We start from the raw sequence: 23966 nt of genomic DNA, 5'->3' as shown, positions 1-23966 counted from the left end.
AACGAGGACCACGTGTGTGGACCTGCCACACCCACCATTCATTTCTTGCTATTTTTCAGTGTATCCCTCCAGATTGCTTGACTTGGAGCTGAAGCACAAGAGTTTCAAATCCCTGGCCAAGAAACTAGGCAGCCATGCCCTTATTACCATGACTCAGGACTGCCCCTTTTAGTGTATTTTGGGACTGAGATCAAGTAGAGCGTGGTGACTTTTACCCCAGAGCTAAACACAGCTCATGAGAGCTTTGTTATCCAGAAATCAGAATATCTGAGTCACTGGTCATCATCCCTTCAGCAAGAGGTGGGTAAGGCGATTTCTGCTATCCCACGGCATGTACTGGGTCATTGCTGATTGGCTTATGAGGCTCACAACAGACTTTTATAATGGAAATTTTATTTTACAGCACAGACACACAGCTGATTTGTAGTGTTTTGAAATGTTGTGTTAAAATTTCATGACATTATCGCAAAAACCTTGTAATTTAACAAATTGCTTCATTGCAATCAGCATGTCTTTTATGAATAAACTTAAAGAAACACTTCTGATGATTCAAGAACAGGCAGAAAAATGTGGTTGTGAATTATGAGTGGCATACAAGACCAAAACAACACTATAAAGAGCTGTAGAAATTCTCATGTGTCCTAAAGCTTACCATTCCCATTATGTCCCTCACACTGTACAGTCAGTCATCGTCAAATATAAAAACATTCATGGTTTTTGGTGTCGGTTATTGAAGAAGGCACAGCTGATGATACTGCACCTTTTGTATTAGCATGACTTATCACGGTTGTTAATTTCCACTGTGGTGAAAATGATCAAATACTCAATGATTACAACAAATGTAGTGGTTATGTAAATGTTAATAACACAAAAGCTGCATACTTTTAAACAACAACAACATAGAAATTTAACAAGATGCATGAATATCAGGAAAAAAGTTGCATCATTTTGTCAAATTAACTCATGTAAATATAAAAAAATGTAGAAATGTGTACATTATTTTGTATTTGGAGTTCTTATTATATTAAGTACACCCGTTAAAACAATGTAAATGGTAAAGAGACAGGAAGCATCATGAGGCTGACATAATAATCAAAGCAGATTCATGATCAAAGTGCTTGGTGATAGGATGGAGTAGATGGGCAATAATAGCTGATAGTTTAACAAACAGTTCTCACTACTCCGGAGGCAGAAATAATCTCATTGGTTGAGTTAAATATTGGGGGTGAGGCCGAATAACACTAGCTGTGCAAAAAGAGGCTATCTGAAGCACAGTTAAAAGGCTGATAAAAAAGGAGGTATCCAAGATTAGAAAACCTGATGATTGTTGATAAATGTATTTTATAATATGTTAGCTAGTTTGGAAATATTGAAACTTATAGAGTTCAAACCAAGCAACAACAAGCGTGAGAGAATACTGAAGTGAACACGTTTCATTTACTGCATTGACTTTTGACCGAAAAAATATAGCAAAGCGTTCATTTATGACACTTAAGTCCACCGTTTAGCTAGTTCATTCATCAACTCCTTTGCTACCAGCTGACTAAGAACGTCCAGTCATCGTCATGCAGTCATGTTCAAGAATTTTCCTTTCCTTTCCCAGGGATAAATAAAGGAATTCTGATTCTGATCCTGATTCTGATGTACTGTATGGAGTGAGAACACTGCAGAACACTGACTGGTCACAGAGTCGTCACTAGAATCATCACTTGCGTGACACAGAGCAGCCCGAGCTATCGTGTTGTCTGTGCTCTAATGCTGGATTTCCCAAACGCCTATTTTGAGAACGGCCTGTCTGTGCAGATAAGTGCCCAGCAGGTAGAGCAGGTTGTCCGCTAATCAGAAGGTCGGTGGTTTGTCGTTCAGCTCCTCCAGCCTGCATATAGAAATGTCCTTGAGAAAAATACCAAACCCCAGACTGCACCTGATGGCTGCTCTATTGCTGTAACAAGTGTGTGTGTGTGTCAGTGGGTGAGCAGAGACATAACGTGTGGCCGTATCACTCCTGATGAGCAGGTGAATGTGGCATGTGTTGTAAAGGGATACAAGAAAAGCAGTATATAAATGCACTCCATTTCCCTTTTGTATCTTCCGCTGTTCCTATGTTTGCGTTGCGTTTAAGAAGTCATCACAGTTTCACTAGGGGTCATTATGATGATAAGACAGGAACGCTGCCTACGTTGAATGGATCCTATCTGCACGGGAAAACAAAATAAAGAAGAAGTACCTGGTACATCAAACAAGTTGAGTTGGATTGAACCAAGTTGTACCATGCAGTGAGCCTATAGAGACTACCTGAATCCTAAAGTCTACAGTAGTCATGTAATGTATTACAGATTGCTGTTATGTTTTACAGAAGAGGATCACTTAGTGTCAGCACAGACAAGAGGAATGATTACAGCAACCAGCAATTTTCCTTGTTATTATAATCAGTAAGACTTGAACTGACTGAAGCAATCCTTTAAAAAATACTTTAAAGCTCATGGTTGGGGAAGTATCTGTTTGATTGATGTGACCCCATCTCACACACGTCTCTGCATGGGTTTTCAGGCCTAAGAACCCACTAATGAAATCTAGTGATAAATCCAAAATGCAAGTCTCAAAGTTTGCCCCCAGAAACCATTAGGTGATGTTTCAAATTCTAGCTCTAATTTAAACTATTAATTTCTAGCGATTTATCTGTCTGCTAGTTAGCCAGCCTGCTGACATTTCATAAATGAACATAAAAAGAAATCTCTATGCTTTCATTAACTTTTAACTCAACCTGTGAGATTATTTACACTTTCCATTGTCCTTTCTATTGACATATTGTACAATCACACATCCCAATACCTATTTGAGGCATGTGTGATGGGTGCACTGTGAGGTCAGGTGTTTGAAAAACATGCATTGGTAGTGGAGGGCTTGTTTAAACTCATCCTTTGTCCTGTTGAGTCCATTATGGCTGCTTCTAGGCTGTTAAATACTGAGTATCTTCTTTCTATTGATGTGCCATACTGGCAGATCTACTGTGAGTTGTGCTCACTGGTCAACAAAGTTAACCCGATATGTGAGCTGATGGCCATTGTCCCAGGCATACAAAACCTTCTCCTTGGGGTTGTAGTCAATCTGTGTGGTGAAGGAGTACTCGTTGGTGAAGGGCAGACGTGGGATGGCTTCAGTGTTGGTGTGTGTGTCATAAGCATAATTCACTTCACCTTCCTTTTGGTTGTACACATTGACAGCGTACAAGACACCACAGATGATGAAACAGTTCCCATAGGAGTTCCGTTTGAGGCCTGTCCTCCAGGTGGTTTCCTTTTTCAGTGACAGGTCCCCAGGATCCAGCTTACTGATGACGATAACCTCTTGCTGGTTGTAGTCATAGTCCATGGAAGGGTAGATCACCCACAGACCGCTTTCGTCCACCGCAAAGTCAATGTCCGAGTGGCCTCTCCATTTCCATGGGGTGGTGTCCTCATAAACCACATCATGCAGCAGCGTCCAGGCTGCCACATATCGCATCCTCAGATCATACTTGATGATATTCTTGGTGAAGGCTCTGTTATAGTAGAAGGCCCCATTATAAACCACATGGCCTGTGCCTATCCAGTTGTAAGGCAGTTTGAAAAGGTTGCTCCATCGGCCTACAAGAATCAAGAATATTGTGTTAGTTATAACGTTAGCCTTATCCGGCTTCATACGTGGGGTGAGTGATTCTCAGCTCAAGTGACAGATAAGCTTTGCATGGCCAAACATAATATTTGAATATTCAATTATCAGACCTTTGCATTGAGAGAGCATTATTATATGCTATTACTGCAACTCTGAAAAGAAACTGTTCAAACGCTCAGACCTAAAAGAACTGCAACTGGCATGTGATTTGCTAACGTTCCCTTGAGACTTGACTTGGATTTATCCCATAAAACAGCGGTGCCATACAGTCCTAAGAGGTCCACCTGTGGCAAATTTATGCTGCAGTCAAATAATAATTTTGAAACATGTTAACTATAAAGTGTTTTATCAATAGCCCACAATAAGAATGATAATATATTTCAGGTTAACCATGATTGAAAAACGAAGCCACTCCCCTCAGACTCAAGACTCAAGACCCCTCTGCTGTGCTTTTTTAGACATTATCCTATACTTACTATGAGTTGGATACATTCAGTGTTGTGTGTGCTAAGCTTATATTATGTCTTTCGTGGAGCCAATGACAATGTTTTTACAATGCCAGACTGTGTACACACTGGCTTCATGTGACAGTGACACAGTTTGTTTAGTAGTTCACTCCTGAACAAACACTTTGTGTACTGTAGGTGTCATTTTCTAATCACATCCTATCTGCTATCATAAACTTCCAACCTCAGGAAGTCTGATTTAGATAATGATAATAAAAGCTCAATGAAGGACAAAAACAACGTGCACTCGAACACCCCCATCACCCCCCTCCCTAAAGCCAGCTCACACTCTTAATCCCTCTCCACTGTGCCCAGTTCAAAGGAAAGGCCGAGCACATGTCAGGGAACAGCAGGCATCACTGCCACTCCAAATACCTAGTCATCCGCACACAGCTGTGAGCTCACTGCACTGTAGGATGCCTCACATGTAAGTGCATTTAGAAAGCCCATTGTCCAAACACATCTAAATCAACAAGCCAAGTTCTACAAGGAGAGATCATCTTAACTCTCTGGGAGAGTGTAATCCAATTCCTCAGTTGATTTGGATGTGGAAGGAGTTGATTTTCCCACCCACTGGAGCCATGAAACAACTAAGACCTGCATTCCACAGATCTCATCAGTCTCACAGAGCTCAATGGACAATCAACATGAATCAATGTTAACAATGTTATTAGAAAAAAACCATAGCTATACATTATAATCGAGTAAAACTAGACCCATAAGTTGGCATGATAACGGTGTTTCAGGTTAGTCTGTGAAAAAGGTGTAAAAATGACAAAGATATGTTTTAGTCTGTAAACACTGAAATTAAACCGCTTATAAAGCACACCCAAAAGCATGTATTGGAATTTCATGCCATGTTCATGTCCATGTCCATGAGATTAAGACAATTGAAGGCCTACATGTAGCCCCAGAAGGCTGAGTCAGAGTTTTACAGCTGTTTGTAAAACAGCTCCAAAACCTAGGTATGAAGCTTGGTTTAAATTCAGAAACCCTGGCCTCTCACTGGGTGAGATTCACTGGAATCACCAGGATCCCAGGTCCCCTCTGGTGACATCATGCAGGTGATAAAAGCATGCCCGCTCCGCTTCTCCATGTGTTTTTCCAGTGTGTCGTTGTTACTGTGAGAGCTACTCCAGGCTTTCCTCTGTGACTTGATCGCTGAAAGGTACCACCCAAACTCAATCTTGATTTTACAATTTAAGACCCAGGTCACAAGTTTTTAACTCAACTGTTTTACATGGACCCAAAGGAGATAGCTGTGCCAAATCAGCTGATCTCGCCCGTTGCCAGTGGAAGACGAAAGGACTTCATCAAGGGAGGAATGGATTACATCTTCTCCTCCAATTAAGTTGACTCAGCTGCCTTTCCCACTGCCATTTGAGGACATCAGCTCACCATCACCGCCAGAAGGGTGAACAACGATGTGATCTTGTCTGCCATCTTTGCCGACTCTCTCTCTCTCTCCCCTTTATCTCCACACACACGCAGACACACACACACACACAGCCATGTGTGCAAGCTTGCCTTGCTAATATGAAGAAGTGAAGTAGTGTTGGGCTTGCATGATTGTTTATGCTCTATGTTACTGTGCTTCACAGTTTGAGTGTGTAATGTATTATGAGTACAAATTGATCTTTGCAGTTTTACGAGTAAGCAAAACAAAGCCAGTCAAAAGGGACAAATTTTATTTTAGTTGTTTCACTAGGTTTCAGGTCTCAAGGTTCACAGACACAGCCTTTGGACCAATGGATATCATCTATTAAAGAGTCAAAAGCGTATCCTGGAATGTATAGTTAAGGGTAGAGGGGATAATATTTTGGCTGTTTAGCTATACGTATTGCTGTACAGAAATGTACCTGCTATACGTCAAATAGCATGCCGAGGCAGACTGTGGATACGCATGCAACCTCGTGGTTACTTGCAAGCAGAAAGGCTGATTTATGGGCCATGCTGTAGATGAGAACATCAGGCCTACAATGGGTCAAAAATAAATCATTCAGCTTGTGTTAGGTCCTGCAAGTTTGCAATGCCGGTAGAGGCAGGTTATAAAGAAGACAACACAAAAAAAGACTATATCGTCCTCTCATTTTCAGTAGCACACATCTAGCAAAGCCATGTTGACTGCTTACTATGATGGCTGTCCTTCATTACAGTGAATGAATGACACTATGATTTGGTAAGTTTGCCCTGTAAGTGAACTGAAAGTCATTAAAGCAGGTAGTTGGAAGCACAGATGTATCATATCATGTTTGATACTTTTGTTTACCACTATGAGTACCATCAAAGGGTAAAATCCCACAATGAACTAAGAACTGAAACCTAAACCCTAAATATCTTTGACGGTTTGCCTACTAAACCCTTCCAATAAACATTAATACTGCCTCAAACCGTGTTTCCACCTAGCAGTCTGGTTCATTTCATCTTGATTTGCGGTATTATAGATTATGGATTATGGATATGTTTCCAGTGACAAAAGTTGTGGATGGTACCAATAGAAGCACTCTATTCTGTCCCCTTTTTCATTTCCCTTCTGGTGAGATTCCAGGGGAAGATAGCCAAACTAAAATGTGGAGTTTAAACACTGCAGACCACTGATAGACTGGAGTCGTCTTGTCATCTACTGTGATCCTTTTATTTTCAGCAGTTTTTTGTCTTGTTGCCTGCAGTCTTTTCTCAAGCAAAGTTTGTCTCCTGGTTTTACTAAACAACCACAACAAACCCATAAGAAAGAACATGAAACGTTCAATGTCCTCCAATGTGTATGCCTAACAAGTGTGTGTTTGAGCGACTGAAAGACAGAGAGGGGTTAGAAAAGTGATGGTGAATGCATATCAGCAGCAAGTTGTACATGTAAATGTACAGTACAGGTTACACTTGCTGCAGCTTCTCAAGACCAAGAAAAGTTTCATTTGTTGTTTTTTAACTGAGGAAAATGTGAAGAGCCAGTTTGAGCTGCCTGCATTTAAAAGTACTACACTGTCTGCAGTGGAAACAAACAGATTGAGGGATTACTGTTCTAATGTGTAAGGAACTGATATGAACGAAACTGAAGCTTGGTGGAAACATAGTTTAAGTCTAGGGTTAGTTGGAGGTAAATGGGCCTTTGTTAAATGACCAAGTTGAAGCACACCTTGCTTGAAGTTCTCTAGGTTGCGGAACTCCACCAAGTTGTTGCCGTAGTAATAGTTGGTGACGTAGATCTTGGAGTCTTTAGCTAGGGGATCCTTCATCCAAGCTCCCTCATTGCGCCCATAACTGTGCTGCTTCTCTGGCTGCTCAATGGATGCTAAAGTCCCTTCACAGTTGAGGATCTTCCCTGGAAGAAAGAAGCACAGCATTCAACATGTAAGCCTGGGAGAAAATGACTTGCACTAACATGAGGTTAAATTGATTTCACACTTAACTCACAATTGACCACTGCAGACTTTTTTCACAGAGGGGTATTTAGCACATACCTGCTCTGTGGAGAGTGGGCCGGCTGTTGTTATTGGAGTTGTCCAGCACCAGCACAATGGTTGGAGCTGGTCTTTCAGAAGCTGGTGTACTTTGCGTGGTGATAGTTGTAGGTGTAGTAGTACTGGTAGTTGTGGTGCCAGTAGTTGTGGTGATGGACGTAGATGTAGTGGTGGGAACTGCAGTAGTGACGATGGGTTCCTCCACAGTGGCTTCCATGGTTTCCAGGATCATTTCAGCTCCTCCATCCTCTGACTGGTTTTCTGTGATGTGATGGACTGTGAACGTTTTGGCAGAATGGTCTGGAAGGGGGTTGAGGAAGTGCACAGTCAGGCCAGGAGATAGAAAAGAAATCTAAGATTTTACACAGTTAATTTTCATTCAGAATATGTGAGCAAATGTGAAGGTTACATTAGGCAAGTGTGAACCAGTAGTGTTTAGGGAAACTAAACTAAATTGTCTTTCAATTGTCTTTATTCACTGTACAGTAGCATATGTGGCTTTCTGACAGCATGAGACTGTCTGATGTGTTTCTTTCCTGACCCTGTTTGGAACTTTGCTTTCATCACAAATGGGATAAAATACGAAAACATCAAGATTTGTAACAATTCGACACTCTTGTCATTTCTGCAAATTTTCAGACAGTCTGATAATCACACAAACTTAACACAGCGACTGATGAGGTGTGCCAAGTTGTGAAAATTGGCTTTTCTCATTTTTCTTTTCTCTTGGTTTTCTCTCAGTTAATTGTTAGCTGTGAAATCCATATGCAGCAACACCCACAGACATTTTGAAGGGCCGTTGCTCCAACTTCAGGGAGTTAATAGAAAAAACCTTACACACCTGCCTAAACTTGCCAGTAGAATTACTATTTAAAATAGCAAGAACCTAAAATATACTTGTTCATTCAGCCGTTCTAATTATTTTCACTGTGTTCGTCATCATCTTTTCATCGTTCATCTTTCATGGCAAATACACTGAGGTAGGACTGGCTTGACTTATTGATTCCTGGTGAAGATTTTCTGACACCACCATCCCATATTTCACTATAGCTATTAAGAGTATTTTGTGTCATCACCATCCTCTCCAGTGCTTTCTGACCTGGAGCTTTTGGGGTTAAACTTCGACAGAAAAACAAATCCAACAATACTATGCGAAATATTACATTAATTCTAAGATATAATACACTGTGTAACATGCTATTAATCATTGATTAAAATATTTGGTTTTAGTTAGGCCTACTGGTAGTCTGAATCCAGGTGTGCAAAGTTGCACTCCCCTTGCTTCCTCCCAAGCTAGCTAAAACTGGTTTGTTTGATAATGCAGTATAAAGCTATATTGCACAATGTGATGCAAATAAGCTGCATATTGTTTGGAAGCATATGTGGAGATTTTTATTTAGAGTGCATCCCATTGCTTATACCATTCTTCATTAATCATTTTAACAGCTCAAAACACTCTCCCAGAGCCCTCACACAATGGCAGCAATGCCAAGTTTGTTTTAAAGGCTTTATCTGTGTCTCATAGGGGCAAACCTATCAAAAGGTGGTTAAAGTTTGCATGATATGACAATTTAACTGTGTCTAATTTTAAGAATTATGAGCTATTGTTATTATATATATATATATTTATTTATCTTTTCCCCTTGAGAGGGGCAGCTCAGCCAAAGAAAGACATTGTATATAGTAAGATGATGGTACTGCTTTTATCACATTGTAAGAACCTCCGCACTTATTCCCACTGGGTTACTCATTACTCGTGTTGTAAAGTCAGTTGTCTAGATGCATCCATTTCCAGCCTTGTGGTTATTGATCCAAATTCCCAAGTCTGCTCATAAAATTATTTTGCTGTCTTTCTACAGTTACCAAAGTGTCGCTGAGCAGGTCACCCAACACAGCTGTCTGGTGGCCATCAGCAGAGAAGAGTTTCAAGAAAAAAGCATGAACGTGCATCAGCCTTTCTGTGATAAATAAAAGTTCCTTCATCCTGCTCTTTGTCAGAGTTCATGGAAATGCAGCTGACTGGTTTCAGTAATTTGACAAGGGTGGCTGGGCTTACTGAAGTTCACATACGTGGCAGAACATGCGGTCTGACAGCGTTATGTGCGTGTGCCCTATGAAAACGCAGCATACCTATTCACTCATCTAGACTTAAAGAGGATTGGAAGAAGTCAGGAAATGTTTTGTCTGCATTCATGAGGGTCCCACACATTGTTGTGAGGAGTGAAGCTGAGGCATGTCATGGACCTGGCAGCACTCTATTGACACAGCATTCCATCAGTTCCATGTATTTTGTCAATAAAAGATTTGGAGCTCCTGCTCAGTGAATGCACACCAGCAATCCAATACTGCGCTGACTGAACCAGCACTGCAAAAAACAACACTGCAATAATTTTGTATTGATGGGGCCTTGCATGTCACACACTGATAGATGTTTTATTGCTTTTATTGCTGTTAAGTGTAAAGCTAGCAACACAGTTACAGCCTTCTCTCTCTCTCTCTCTCACACACACACACACGCACACTTGTGTAAATCAACATTCTAAGAAAAACTTTATATTGTCCTGTACTGGAAACTAATTCCAGCTAATAAAGATCTTGAATCTGGCTCTCTGACTCTCTGGCTGCAGGACGATCCTGGTCCAGCAAAGTGCCATATGCGGTGAGATTATATTGCTGAAGAAACTAATTTGGATCATTTTCAACACCCACAGTGGATCACGCACAGATGATCGCACACAGATGGGAGTGCAAACTCAGCTAAAGTGTGAGCACAGTGTTTGCTTTAGCTCAGGGAGGGTGGGTTTCTATGAACACACCACTATGCTGGGAGAGTATACAGAATGTCCCAGCCAAGCGGAAAACTCTCACCTTCTCTGTGCTCATCCTCGTCAACCTTCGCAGCCTTGTAGTATGTGATGCCCCTCACCACGCCAGGCTGATGGCCAGCCACCTTGGCTTTGGCTGTAGGGTCAGGCTTGACCGGTTTCCCAGGTTTAATGACCTCTTTCTTGGGCTTTACAACCTTTTCTTTGGGTGGTTTGGGTGGGGGTTTGGCTCCAAGGGTCTTTTTGTTGGGTAGTTTTATAGCCTCCTTTGTTTTTTCATCATTAGTGTCCTGTAAACATGAGCATTTAGGTCAGGATACTAGGCAATACTGGCATACATGCCTTTTATACTGACTATGCTTATGAAAGAGTGTGTTTAGTTTGTGTACGGTTTACCTGTGTGCAAAATTTTAAAACAAGATGTAACATTACTACTGCCGATGTCTCACAATGTGTTTAGATAAATAGATCATACAAATGATGCATTAACCTTGATTACTATTGTTGTTAATAATGTTACCAATGTTACTACTAGAGCTGCTGAAACTATTAGTTCTGCTCCAAAAGCATGACTGTTCAGCAGTCAAGATCACTTGAGGGGAGTCTGAGAGAAGACTAAAAGATAAAGCAGCACTCATATTCTTCACATGTTTGTTTTGTTTTCCATAGTGACAATCAGCTAGGATAAGTATAGTCCCAGAAAAGTCTGAAATGGTGACTGAAACATGTATGAGGACATTGTGTTGTTAGATACAACACAGACAGTGTTTCCACTAACCTGTGCTTTGCCCTCAGAGGAGTCTTTCTGTAGCAGCTGTAGGCTGAGGCTTGAGATCTCCTTCTTGATGCTCATCATAATGTTGGAATAATTCTCATATCTCTTAAACTGGTTGGTGAGGCTGATCATGCTGTCCCGAACAAATTCATTCTCTCGTGTCAGGTTTGTCTTGATTGTCTGCAAGATAACAGCACTATCATTACAGTTATCACGATTCGTGAAATGACCTACGCAGGTGTACATTAATCACCTATGAATAACATGTCTCCTACCATGCCTTTGATTATAATGATATGAGGAAGTATGTGGCTTTGGTTGTTTGCCTTACCTCTTCAAGGGTGTTCATTTGAGACACCACCTTGTTGATGTAAGAGTGGACTTTCATTAGATCCATGCTGTAAAGTGTTCCCTCAAGGAGGTCCACCATAGATTGGAGCTGGTCATTCACGCCATAAAAGGAGGAGAAGGAGGGTTATTCACCATCTTCTTAACATCGGCCTGACAGCTTTATGTGTCTCTGTTGAACAGCAGCAATAGCCAAAGTGCCCTCCAAAACATTTCCTGTGATTACTACTATTGACATCCACTCTCTGCTCAATAGGCAGTGAACGCTCTCAGTCCATCTTATTAAATTTAGATCTTTCCTTTTCTGACCTTTTAGACTTTTGCAGTGACTATTTTTGTCCTTTGTGGCTGGTTTTAAGGACTGCATCATTGTCAGGTTGTCAAACGATCACATATTTTTTTTTATAACTGATTAATTTGTTCCTAATTCCTCAATAAATCCTTTGTCAATAACAATTGAGAATATCAGAATATAATTAAAATTTCCTGAGGACATTATTTTAAATTGTGTGTACTGCCTGGCCAACAGTCCCGAAAAACAAAATATTTAGATTACTGTCATATAAACCAAATTAAAGATGCTGCTCACATGAAAGGCGCTGAAGTTGGGACCAGCAAATGTTTGGCATTTTGCTTGAAAACTGACTCAAACCCAATTTGTCTGTTCATTGACCAATCATATCTTGACAATATTTGTCCATTTTCATCCAGAGCAAGATCAGTGTGTGTCAATTCCTTTACGGGTATTTATCATGATCAAATAATCTTGGGGAAAAAATGTTAAAGATCACATTGCAAATGTTCCATAGCGTCACCTTTGCTCACCTTTAGTAATTCAGGGGCCTGTTTCTTCAGCTTCTCCATCTTCCACTCATTCTCACAGGGGTTGAGGGAGGATGGTGGAGCTGTGCATGAGCACTTACAGTCTGACCCAGAGCTGACTGTCTCCACAGTATAGAAATCTTCCACGCGAACACTGCCACTTCGCAGCCGCAGGCAGGCATCCTTGCTTAGGGGACGCATGATGCACTTACATCGGCAGTCTGAACCCTCTGACGTCATCCGAACAGGTTCAGTCTCTCCAAAGATCTGGAAGACAGAATGTGAATTGAAACCAAAGAAATAATGCATTTTGAGTGGTTTTTTGTAGTGTTATAAACCTCCTGTCATTATTGGATATATGTGTCTCTTAGGTGCATGAAGTGGAAATGTGTATTGTGTTGGTTACCGCTGTAAACAAGTAGCTTCAGAGCAGAGCAATAATTTAACACATCAGCTGTGGATATGAACTGCAATGTATGTATTTATTCAGACCTATAATGGCAGTTATTTGAAAGTATATACTGAGCTGTGCTGTTCCTTCTTCCACCAGTGAGCCCTGACTGCTTCCAGAATCAGAATCAGAATCAGAATTGTCTTTATTGCTATGTAAATGAAGAGGTTTCACATTAATTGGAATTTGTCTTAGTGACTGGTACATACATAAAACGTATGAACGAGTAATATATAATATCAGAATGTAACAAAATAAGATAAAATAGGATAAAGTAAAACTAAATAAAATAAGATAAGTAAAATAAATATTGTTCTGTGTAGTGCAAAAGTGAGGTAGTACAGAGTGTAAGTAGGTAAGGTAAACAGTGCAAATGAACAGCAGGTGGATCATGACATGCGCATAGATCAGTGACTGTACTGAAGTAGCTAAAGTGCAAAGCAGCATTTTAATCAGTTGGTGTTGAACAGTCCAGCAGCAGAGGGGAAGAAGCTGTTATTGTGGCGTGAGGTTTTGGTCTGAATGGACCGTAACCTCCTGTCTGAAGAGAGTTTCTCAAAGAGTCTGTGTCCAGGGTGAGAAGGGTCAGCTGTGATCTGACCTGCACGCCTCAGAGTCCTGGAGATGTACAGGTCTTGGAGAGATGGAAGCCTGCAGCCAATCACCTTCTCAGCAGAGTGAACAGCACGCTGCAGTCTGTGCTTGTCCCTGGCGGTGGCCCCAGCATACCACACGGTGATGGAGGAGGTGAGGATGGACTCAATGATGGCCGTGTAGAACTGAACCATCATCTTGACTGGCACTTTGAGTTTCCTCAGCTGCCGCAGGAAGAACATCCTCTGCTGGGCCCTTTTGATGAGGGAGCTGATGGTCAGCTCCCACTTGAGGTCCCGGGTGATGGTGGTACCCAGGAAGCGGAAGGAGTCCACCATGGAGATGGGGGTGTCTGTCAGGGTGAGGGGGAGCGATGGAGCTGGCCCTTTCCGAAAGTCAATGATCATCTCCACTGTCTTCTGGTCGTTCAGCTCCAGGTAGTTGTTGCCACTCCAGGACACCAGACGGTCCACCTCCCTCCTGTAGGCAGACTCATTCCCGTCTGAGATGAGTCCGATGAGGGTGATGTCACCTGCAAACTTAATCAGCTTGACAGACTGGTGGCCAGAGGTGCAGCAGTTGGTGTAGAGGGAGAAGAGCAGAGGGAAAAGTACACAGCCCTGGGGGGTACCGCTGCTGATGGTCCGGGTGTCCGAGACATTCTTCCCCAGCCTCACATGCTGTTTCCTGTCTGTCAGGAAGTCAGTGATCCACCGGCAGATGGGGTCAGGCACATTCAGCAGGGACAGCTTGTCCTGGAGGAGCTGGACAGATCGTATTGAAGGCAGAGCTGAAGTCCACAAACAAGATCCTAACGTAGGTTCCTGGGGAGTCCAGATGCTGCAGGATGAAGTGCAGGGTTAAGTTGACTGCATCGTCTACAGACCTGTTGGTTCTGTAGGCAAACTGCAGGGGGTGGGACAGAACCAGTCGCTCAAATGACTTCATGACTACAGATGTCAGTGCCACAGGTCTGTAGTCATTAAGTCCAGTGATCCTCGGCTTCTTGGGGACTGGAACTATGGTGGAGGATTTGAAGCAGACTGGCACATAGCATGACTCCAGAGAGGTGTTGAAAATGTCATCTATTTCATATTTTAACCCCTGCTGCACTTCCACTGATAATAAATCCATTATTTATTGAAAGAAAACAAAAACAAAGGAAAGAAAGACATCCTTAAAAACAAACACATGCTTCCCCTTTTTTGAGTATGAGCTGGTATGACTCAGTGGCAAACATAACTCATAAGACTTCTGCATCACGAGCTGGGCTGCCTTGGGCTGCCATGTCTGATGACAGAGATTTGGCAATCCATGGTCATAGATTCAAGAGGAAGGAATACATGGCAGCCTGATCGGACATGCTATTCTCTTTCGCAAGAACTCAACCACACAGATTTCCTGCAGTCAATGAAATGTGGCGATAGCGATGGCAGATTCACAGTCTGTCAGGATTTGTCGGGCTCTCCTCCCTGTTCTCCCTATATTCTCTTATGTTTTTCCTTCCCTTGTGTTTTGTGTTCCCCCCCATCTGTCATTTTGGTTTGTCCAGAGCTGGGCGTGGTGATCTGGTCCTCTCTTCCTGCCTCTCCACCTGCACACCTGCAATCATTTACCTCCAATCAACTCCACCTCCTCACTACAGTTAAAAGACAGGCTGCCTCACTCCATCTCTACCAGAATGGTAACAGTGCTTCAGGCTCAATATCTTGGTTGGTTTTTGCTCTTGTCTTCTAGATGTGCTTCCTAGTGATTTTTGTCTCTTCTGCCTCAGGTTCACTTGCCTCCCGCTGTTGCTTTGTGTGCCCAGCTCAATCCCCTTTTGATGGATTTTCCTGGCGTCCTGACCTTCCATGTGTGTGTCGGTGTTAGCGTGTGAGTTCATTGTGTCATTTCATGTGTTCACATGCTTGGTCAATAAGGATGATTATGATAAAGCAGGAAGAGGCTAAGAGGTTCTAAAACATTGGCACACTACTCACATCTTCAACCTGGCAGTACAGAAAATCTATACAATCATCTCAGGTTGGACACCCAAGCCTATAGTCACCAATTTGGTATCTGAACAAAAGTGAAATTTTTCATAATATCCTGATTTGTGAGGTCACAGTGACTTATGAGCACCAAAATCTAATCAATTCATCCTTGAGTCAAAATGGACCTTTGTACCGTCAAGGTGTTGTTGGATCATCATGTTCAAAAGAATGGGATGGATGGATGTACAGATGAAAAGACATCCAAAAGCATAGTACCTAACAGCCATGGCCCCAAAAGATTACTACGAATAAAAATAATCTAAATTAATGCAACAGAACCAGATACATCATTTTAATTTCAGGCATTCTGTGTTACCCACAATGCAACAATAAAATCATTAACAGATCAGTTGGGATCAGTTGGGTAACGGCTAACTCCACCTTAAGTCACGAGCCTCAAGCAGAGATAAGCTTTGAGAGAGAGACCTCTCTTAAACTCACTTCTTCTAACTCCACAACTGCATTTTTTATCATTTTAAAACTTTTAGAACTTCACACAACTCCCTCTTGAGACATAAAAGGCTTATCTATGCAATGGTACACCTCAACACGTAAAAACAGACTCTGTTATCCTTTAAAGTCCCATTATAATATTTTTTTTTGTTTTTACTCTGTTGTACATTACTTTAGGTTACATTGTATTACATTACATTTATAACCACATTTTCAGCTCACTGATTGAGAAGGCAAAACTCTTATGTAACAATGCGTACATATGCTCATATTAATGCAGCTTTTCATAATCCAAGCTTAGTTTTTCACATACTCTCACATATGTGCCTATGAAATGCACCTTCTTCTGGTGAGCTTAGCTCCATCATTTCTAGTCATAGCTCTTGGATCATGTATTGGAGAAGGTCTGGACTGTCATCTCTCTACTCTTAAGATTTAAGGATCTCTGTAGGATGGTGCACATATGGTATCGCTGTTATCAGCAAGAGAGTTCAGCAGCTCAGAGATTCCTCATTAATGAGCTGTGGTCTTTTCCTCATGTGACTGAAGCTAGGGGTAGTATTCTCAGAATACAGAGGGCATACAGAAACACAGGTCAAAGATTTACTGAGGTATCAGCAGGCATGGATGTTGATTCACCCTCCAAACCAAATGGTGACAATTCTTTCTTTGTAAGGATGTTTTCCAATAAATGGAAAAGAAGTTTAAAATACAAAGTCCTCCTTCTTGTGTCCGAACAGCATATGCCAAAACCCAACAAACAAAAAACAAAAAACAAAACCAAAAAAATCAAATTGTAAATATTTGACAGTTGTTTCATTTATGTCATTAGGGTTAGGCTTAACTAAACTAAAATCTCTGGATTTTTGGACTGTTCAAAATGTTTGAATATGTCAGACAAACATTTGTGACCATCTTCAGACATTTTACAAAGTCACCAATTAAGTAAGTAAGTAATTATATTGCAAATAAATTATTGCCCTTTTTTTTCTGTGAACCCACAGGAAGCCCCTCAAGCCCTCCTGGATCAGTAGACACTGCCTACAAGAAAGGGCCAACCCACTTCACAGTTTTTGAGGCTCTGAATGAGTTTTTGTTAAACTTGAAAAAACAACTCTTATGATGTTCTCAGGACTGCATTGACTTGGGTCAAAAGATGTTATTGGTGGCATCATACTGTAGGAAATGCAGCGTTTTTTGAGCTAGACCCATACTAGGGACTAAAAGTCAGGATATCCTGGCCTCTGCTACATCAATTTTCACCGTGCTTTTTCAAATCAATCTCTTCACTCACTCAAATGTAGCCATTTATTTTAAGTGCAATATTAATTTCCTGAAGTACCCTTTTAACTATGAAAAATAACAACAAATACCACACGATATGAAATTTCATTTACAGATACAGCAATTTATAGTGTATGACGATGCCAGAAAAGAATCACATAAGTAGAATCATGGTTTTGTGATTTGGCCATTTTAGTGTTATATTAGTTAATGGCTTTCCATAGTTGCAATTTTAACAACTTAGCAAGACCTTGGGTATGGCAGCAGTCAGCTGAAGGTAAAGAGGAGGAGTGGCGGAGGAGGTGGGGGTTCATTAGTGAAGGAATGCAGGCTGAGTGATGGGGGAAGATGTTAAGGGGGTGTGCTTTCTCTGCAGACATTCTGGGAGGGGGTCTGATATGGGGCAGGACTCCAGTGTGCAGAGCTGGGCCAATCCTGACCCATGTCAAGCGAAAAGGCAGCAGGTTGACAAATCCTACAGCCACATGAAAACAGAGTGGATTAGCAGATTAAACTTCTTTAGCAGAGGCTATGCCTACAGTCCTGCTGAGCTGCATTGTTCAACCCCAGCCAAACACTGACTGCTGCATAGCAACATCAGCTTAAGTTGCTTTAAATTCAAAGTCAGAGAAATTCCAGCCAGATTTACTTTGCTACTTCATGTTTTGTCCAGTCAAGAAATATCACATCATTACCTTGTGGGTTTTTTCTAAAAGGGAGATTTGTCAGTTGCTTATCATGAAAATTCTGAATAATTCTGCCAATCAGCCGCCTCCTGTCAAATTATATGCTGGTATGACTAATTGACTGTCCCGCATCTCATGCCAAGCTGACCTACCAGCATGAGAACGGGCAACACAATTTAGAGTGCTAATAATTAAGAGTACAGAGTATTTAACGCATGCTTTGAGCTTTGAGTCTTTGGCTTTGACCTCTCAAGTGCAGTCAAGTTTCAGGTCAAAAAGAACACGGCTCAAACATGAACTCATGTCTGCAAGATGGGAGGAAAAGAGCCTGCACGCAGCAGAGAGCTCTATTAGATCAGCTGCTGAAGCCTTTAACAGCTAACACACCCTGACAGTGATGTAGTCAAACCCCAATTGTGCCCAGGATTGCTAAAAACACAAGATGTGTTACACAATAGCTGCTGAATTTGTTAGCCCGAGAGTTAAAGTCCATGTTTCAGTAGCACTGGCCTGTTGTATCTGCAGCCTTGTTCATACAAACAAGGATATCCTCTCTTTTTAGTGCTTTGCCAGCTGGCAGTCACTAGGCTAACTGTGTGGTAGAAAATCAGGCAGTGCAGGTATCCTGTGGCAAACTCAAATGTTTAGGTGCATGCTCCAGCCTTCCAACTTCAAAGATTATACTGTGGTTCCTGTTATGACCTGCAGCCGATTCAGGTCTTTGCTTTTTGAACTATTTTCCCACAAATGCACGAAAAGGCACCACGAATAGCAGTTCTAGTTAGTATTAAGCGCATCAAGCTTGTGATTTTAAAGGATGGACTATCCCTGTATAATTCACATTATCTCCTGTCAAGGGTAGTCAAGCCCAAAACTTGGGTCCACATTCCATTTTAATTGAATTAGTGGTGCCATGTTGTTCTTCTATGTAGTGCTATTATAACTAACTTGAACAACATATCAGCTGAAAAACAAATACATACAATACACAGTCTTCAGAATTCCAATTATAACAACCTGTCATGTTTGTCCTTTGTAATGTATGATGTTTATTGCATGTTTCTCTCTCTCTTTCATCCTCTCTGTTCTGTCTACCTTTTCTCCCCCCCTTCACCCAGCCGACTATCAGCAGGATAGTTCTCCCTTGCGAGCCGGGTCCTGCTCAAGGTTTCTTCCTGTTAAAAGGGAGTTTTTCCTTGCCACTGTCTGCTTGCTCGGGGGTTCAGGCTCTGGGTCTCTGTAAAGCATCTAGAGACAATTTTGATTGTATAAGGTGCTATATGAATAAATTGAAAATTGAATTAAATTGCTTATAATAAACAGTATCATGGTGCCACTGTAACTTGGTACAAAGGGGGAATTCTGGCCTTCGGTCAGGACATGAAACATAAGGTGGGTTGCTCAGACTGTAAACAGAAACACTGGCATTATCACAGGGATGTTAATTAGCTGAACACAGTCTATCAAGCACATGCTGCTTTTGGGGGTACACATCTAAATTCCTGCTACTGTTTATGTGTCCAGATACTCTTTTTACTCATCACAGCAGAGAAAAGGACAAATACGTTGTGCTATACTTGAGGACTTAATTAATTACTCATGGAGTTTCCTGTATGGCTGCAGTAACATAAGAGAACTCTGGAAAACCAGGATTTTTACAAATTTACGATGTTGAAAAGGTGCAGAGTATATCACAGCTCAGTGAAAGATATTCAACTTGGTCTACTGAGCAAACACTTTTTCTTTCAAATATCAAAACCTTTGGCAGGTAGTGTTACATGTAAGAACAAGTGCTAACAGAGATGGATTGATTAATACCATATAGTACAGTAGATGCTAATCAGACTTAAGATAATGTGTAAATGCTCATCTTTTAGCATGACAACACCTCAAATAGCCACCATGTTTGTTTTGCATTGTGATGTTACACTCAATTTGTGCCCGAGTAAGGAGAGCAGAACTACATGTTCTGATACAGCATAAGCAGGCTAAAAAATATCCACATAATTTGTTTGCACTGCAAGTACAGTACATTATCTGATTTATACCACTGAGTGTGTACATCCACACCACACACTAAACATTTTTAAGTCTGTTTGTAAGATAGTCAGTCCCTTCACGACAGAATCTGTTCGGAGAAGTACATGGAAAATTTTGTGAATTGCATCCAGTGCCAGTGTTTTTTTTATGAAAAATTCTTAGCCTTACAACAGGTGCAGGCACCTCCTGGAGTCTTGTCCACTATGAAATTTGCAGCAAACTCACTGTGCCTGGCTCTGAATTGGTCCAGCACATAACCATAAACAAACAGGCATCAAAGTTCTCAGTTGTCAAACTGTCCCTTTAAGTGAAAGATTTTTGTTATAATTAAAGAAAATTAACTTTATTTGAAGGTCTATAGGAGGCAAATTCCTATATCTGGCATAATAAGATGCATACATGCCTGTTCACCACCTCAACCTCCACATCCTTGCTGTGTGTATGAAAACATTTGAAGTCTGAGAAGGCCAACAATCAATTCAGATGCAGAATTTGGGAACAGCTAATTCAATGTCCAAGGATCAAGAACAGTCAAAAGTATGTGAGTAGGATGCAGAAGTCTGTCCAGTATCAGCCAGTCAATAAAACATGGAGGAAGGAAGTGACAGCACTCCAGAGATTTTTCATCCTTCTAAGAGAATTAAGTCTGAACTGTGGTCATATTTTGGTTTCATAAGAGTGCGGAAGGAAACCTGATCAAAGGTGGTCACCTTGTCTGCAAAACATGCGGAAAGAAAATTAATCTGACTGACCACTCAAAGTGCTTTACAACACAAGCCAGCATTCGCCCTTCACATACACATTCACACACCCGTGACAGAGGACACCATGCAAGGTGCCGCCTGCTCATCAGGAGTCATAACCACTTGGGGTTCAGTATCTTGGTCATCAATGCCATGTAGCCCGCAGACTGAAACACCGACCTACTGATCAGAGGTCCTGAGCCACAGCCACAGTGCATGATGTGGGAACTTCGGCATGGGAGAAAATATGACTGCCTGTCTAACTTGCTAATAGCTTGTAATATTGTAAAATGAAGCTTTCAGTGTTGCCTACTCTTGTAAAAACACTACACGTCTGTTGTGTGCATCACGAGTCTGACTATTCTCTCATCGCACACTATGAAACCTTACATAAAATGATTTCACTGCTTTTATCGGTTCTTTTTGAACATTTTCAGCACATTTTAACAGTACTGCAATAATAATGTTAACTGTGATACTTTTAGCCAATATATCTGAAATTTTCATACTGGTTCATATCTAGAGGAAACACCCTAAAATATAATATCCACGCTGACCATGTTGAAACAAAGCCAAACGATGTCAGACCAGCAAATCATCATGTGACACTGACAGTTAAATGAAGTCATGTTGGCATAACATGGCGTGATAAAATGTCATTTCATGGACGCTGACGATCACCTGAGGCAACAGAGCACCTCACAGAACTTGAAGTCTTGTCTGCTGCTGTGGGCTGTTTTACTGAGGCAGGCTGGACATCTCAGTCTGTGGTCTCATTCTCTCTAGCCCCCAGCTGACCTTCCTCTGACTGTCCTCGAATTTGTTTACAACCAAAACATGAAGCAGGTGCACGTGCTGGTTCCCACGCCACCCTCTGGTGCATTCCATGCCCTCCTCAAAACAGGCTTTGTCTCTCATTAATGCCAGTTCTACCAGTCTAGCTATGGAGAGTTGTCTGGCTGTCTCCAGTGGCCGCGAGACTGAAGCTGAGACCCTGAACGCTGAGGAATGGTGCAGTGTTGTGAGACATGTCATGATATGTAGAGATTTATGCAGGCCAGGTCCTCCTATCTTGTCCACAGTTTCACTGATACGCGATAGTACAAATCAAGTATGGTAATCAAGTACCATGTGTCTTCACTTACTATTACTACTACTGAGACTACCGCTTTTACAATTGCTTTTACAAGATGCTAAATGAGAAAAGTATGTAGATAGCCAAACCTTGCAGTTATATGTGATGACATGGGCATTGCTGTGCTGCTCTAACAGCCCTCTGCCCTTCTGGTTTCAGTCTTTCTTGCAGATGTTGGCACCTGGCTGTAGGGATTTGCTCCCATTCAGCCACAAGAGCACTACAGAGGTCCAACCCTGCATGTTGGGTGATAAAGTCTGGCTAAGAGTCAGTCTTCCAGTTTATCCCAAAGGTTTTGGTTAGAGTTGAGGTCAAGACTCTGCAATCAAGTTCCTTCGCACCAAATTGGAGAAAAAAAATGTCTTTATGATGCTGTTTCTGCACAAGGACATTGCCATGGTGAAACAGGAAAAGGACAAACACAAAATGATGACACAAAGCTGGAAACACACTATTGTTTAAAATGTCCTTGGAAACTGCTACTTAAGATTTCCATTCACTGGAACTAAGGGGATGAGACCAAACTAAGCACAGGGATATGCACATACTGTATGTTTAGCCAGATACTATACTACAAATACTATCACCACTGCTAACACCACCACATGCTGTTTTTGTCATGTTTGTAATAAACAGAACTGAAAACTGTTTCAACTACCACAGCTACTCTGAATGCTAATACCACTTCCTATCAGTACTGCTACTCTTCACTGACCTACATTGCACCTCATTTGGCCTCTGATTGTATCCAGAGAGGACAGTTGTTGACACACCATACATGGACATAAATATGTGACAGAGCCTTTGCTCTTCATAGATAATGTGTACTGTACATGTGTTTTATCATCTGGTGGTTTGTGTGTGTGTGTGTGTGCAGAGCTGGATCAGGCTGAGGGAGAGTGAGGGGCTACTGGAGTCCAGCAGCTGTGCAAACAAGGGCAGCCAGATATTACTGTAACCCCACTGAGTGCCATCGCTCCCACACTCTGCTGGCATCAGGCCTGCACACTGGAGGTATAATTACATAAACCTATTGTTACTCATGTCACACAAAAGCCCTCATTGGGAGGATTACCTCCAATCATAAAAAATGACACATAACCTGAACCATCTGCTGCCTTTAGACAGGAAGGCTTGGGGAAAATGTTGGGTATTGGTCAGGTCACTAATTTGTCTGCAGCAGAGGCACCATGACACGGAACATGAAGAAGGTAAGATGTAAGAGTGAGAAGAAGAAGCAGAGGTTAGGATACTGTGATAACACAATCTGCTGGGATTACTTATCATTACTAAACCTGAACAAGCCGCGTTTCGACACATAACTGTAATGCAATGAAGTGACTAGTTGCGATCCTGGAAAGTAAAATGTATAACACGTCAGTTTTGAGTCTTTTCTTACCTTGCTTTGTGAAGACGCATCCTTGCACAAAACTAGCAGAAAGGCAAACAAACTCGTGTATCTCCACATTTTGTGTGTCTAGGACGTGAAGCTCAGAAATCGAATGCGACTCTCACTGCATTCAGTCCAGAAGGTAAAGAAGTGCGTCTATTTTAGCTCCATTTCCTTTTCACGCGTGGAGGATCGTACAGTAGGCGCTCGCTTGGTTCTACGTAAGGACTTTTAATGTGCGCTCTTTTGGGCGCCCTGTTTGCACGGCGCGCTCCTTCCTCCACCCGGCACACACGGTGCATCATCTGTCACCAGCTGTCCTCCAACGATGGGAGGGGTTACGCTCAGTGCGTCAATGTGCCCTCGGTCTGCAGGCTACAGGAAGGCGGAGGCTGGATAATAATTATTATATTAATGATAATAATAGTAATAATAATAATGATGATGACAACAACTATAATAATAATAACGTTTAAGCAGGTGTTATTTCTAGATCATCTATCATTGTACGCTACTTTTAAACATTTCACTAATTCAGTACACATGTCCGACATTGCATAGTGTCACTATTAAAGCAGAGGTGAAATGAATAGGCACCCTTTCAGGGTGGAAAGCACATTTGAGGTTTCGAAGGGCTTTTGGCGCCATCAGCTGGTCAATTATTTACTTGACACCATAGTTTGGAATTACTTTTTGATATGTGTATACGCAAACGCGTAAGGGCATGCAGCGGAAGAAAGTCAACAAACGATTCTCTTGCACACAT

General features: G+C 41.6%; 1 protein-coding gene and 1 long non-coding RNA gene across 2 annotated transcripts; one reads left to right on the top strand and one right to left on the bottom strand.

Moving 5' to 3' along the window:
• Nucleotides 1-373: 373 nt before the first annotated feature.
• olfml2a (olfactomedin-like 2A) lies at nt 374-23516 on the bottom strand. The gene is made up of 8 exons (XM_046386017.1): nt 23210-23516; nt 12392-12655; nt 11550-11657; nt 11222-11398; nt 10487-10733; nt 7619-7918; nt 7294-7479; nt 374-3626 (listed from the first exon to the last, which is right to left on the bottom strand). The coding sequence occupies exons 1-8, from the start codon at nt 23276-23278 to the stop codon at nt 3022-3024; spliced, it is 1956 nt and encodes a 651-aa protein (XP_046241973.1). The 5' UTR covers nt 23279-23516; the 3' UTR covers nt 374-3021.
• LOC124057608 lies at nt 7372-17107 on the top strand. Its single transcript, XR_006843139.1, has 4 exons — nt 7372-7508; nt 14986-15117; nt 15208-15308; nt 16927-17107. It is a non-coding gene; the product is annotated as an uncharacterized LOC124057608 (long non-coding RNA).
• Nucleotides 23517-23966: the final 450 nt, after the last annotated feature.

The sequence above is a fragment of the Scatophagus argus genome, chromosome 4 (assembly GCF_020382885.2).
Source record: "Scatophagus argus isolate fScaArg1 chromosome 4, fScaArg1.pri, whole genome shotgun sequence".
Lineage (NCBI taxonomy): Eukaryota > Metazoa > Chordata > Actinopteri > Scatophagidae > Scatophagus > Scatophagus argus.
This window is presented reverse-complemented; position numbering and strand designations above follow the sequence as displayed.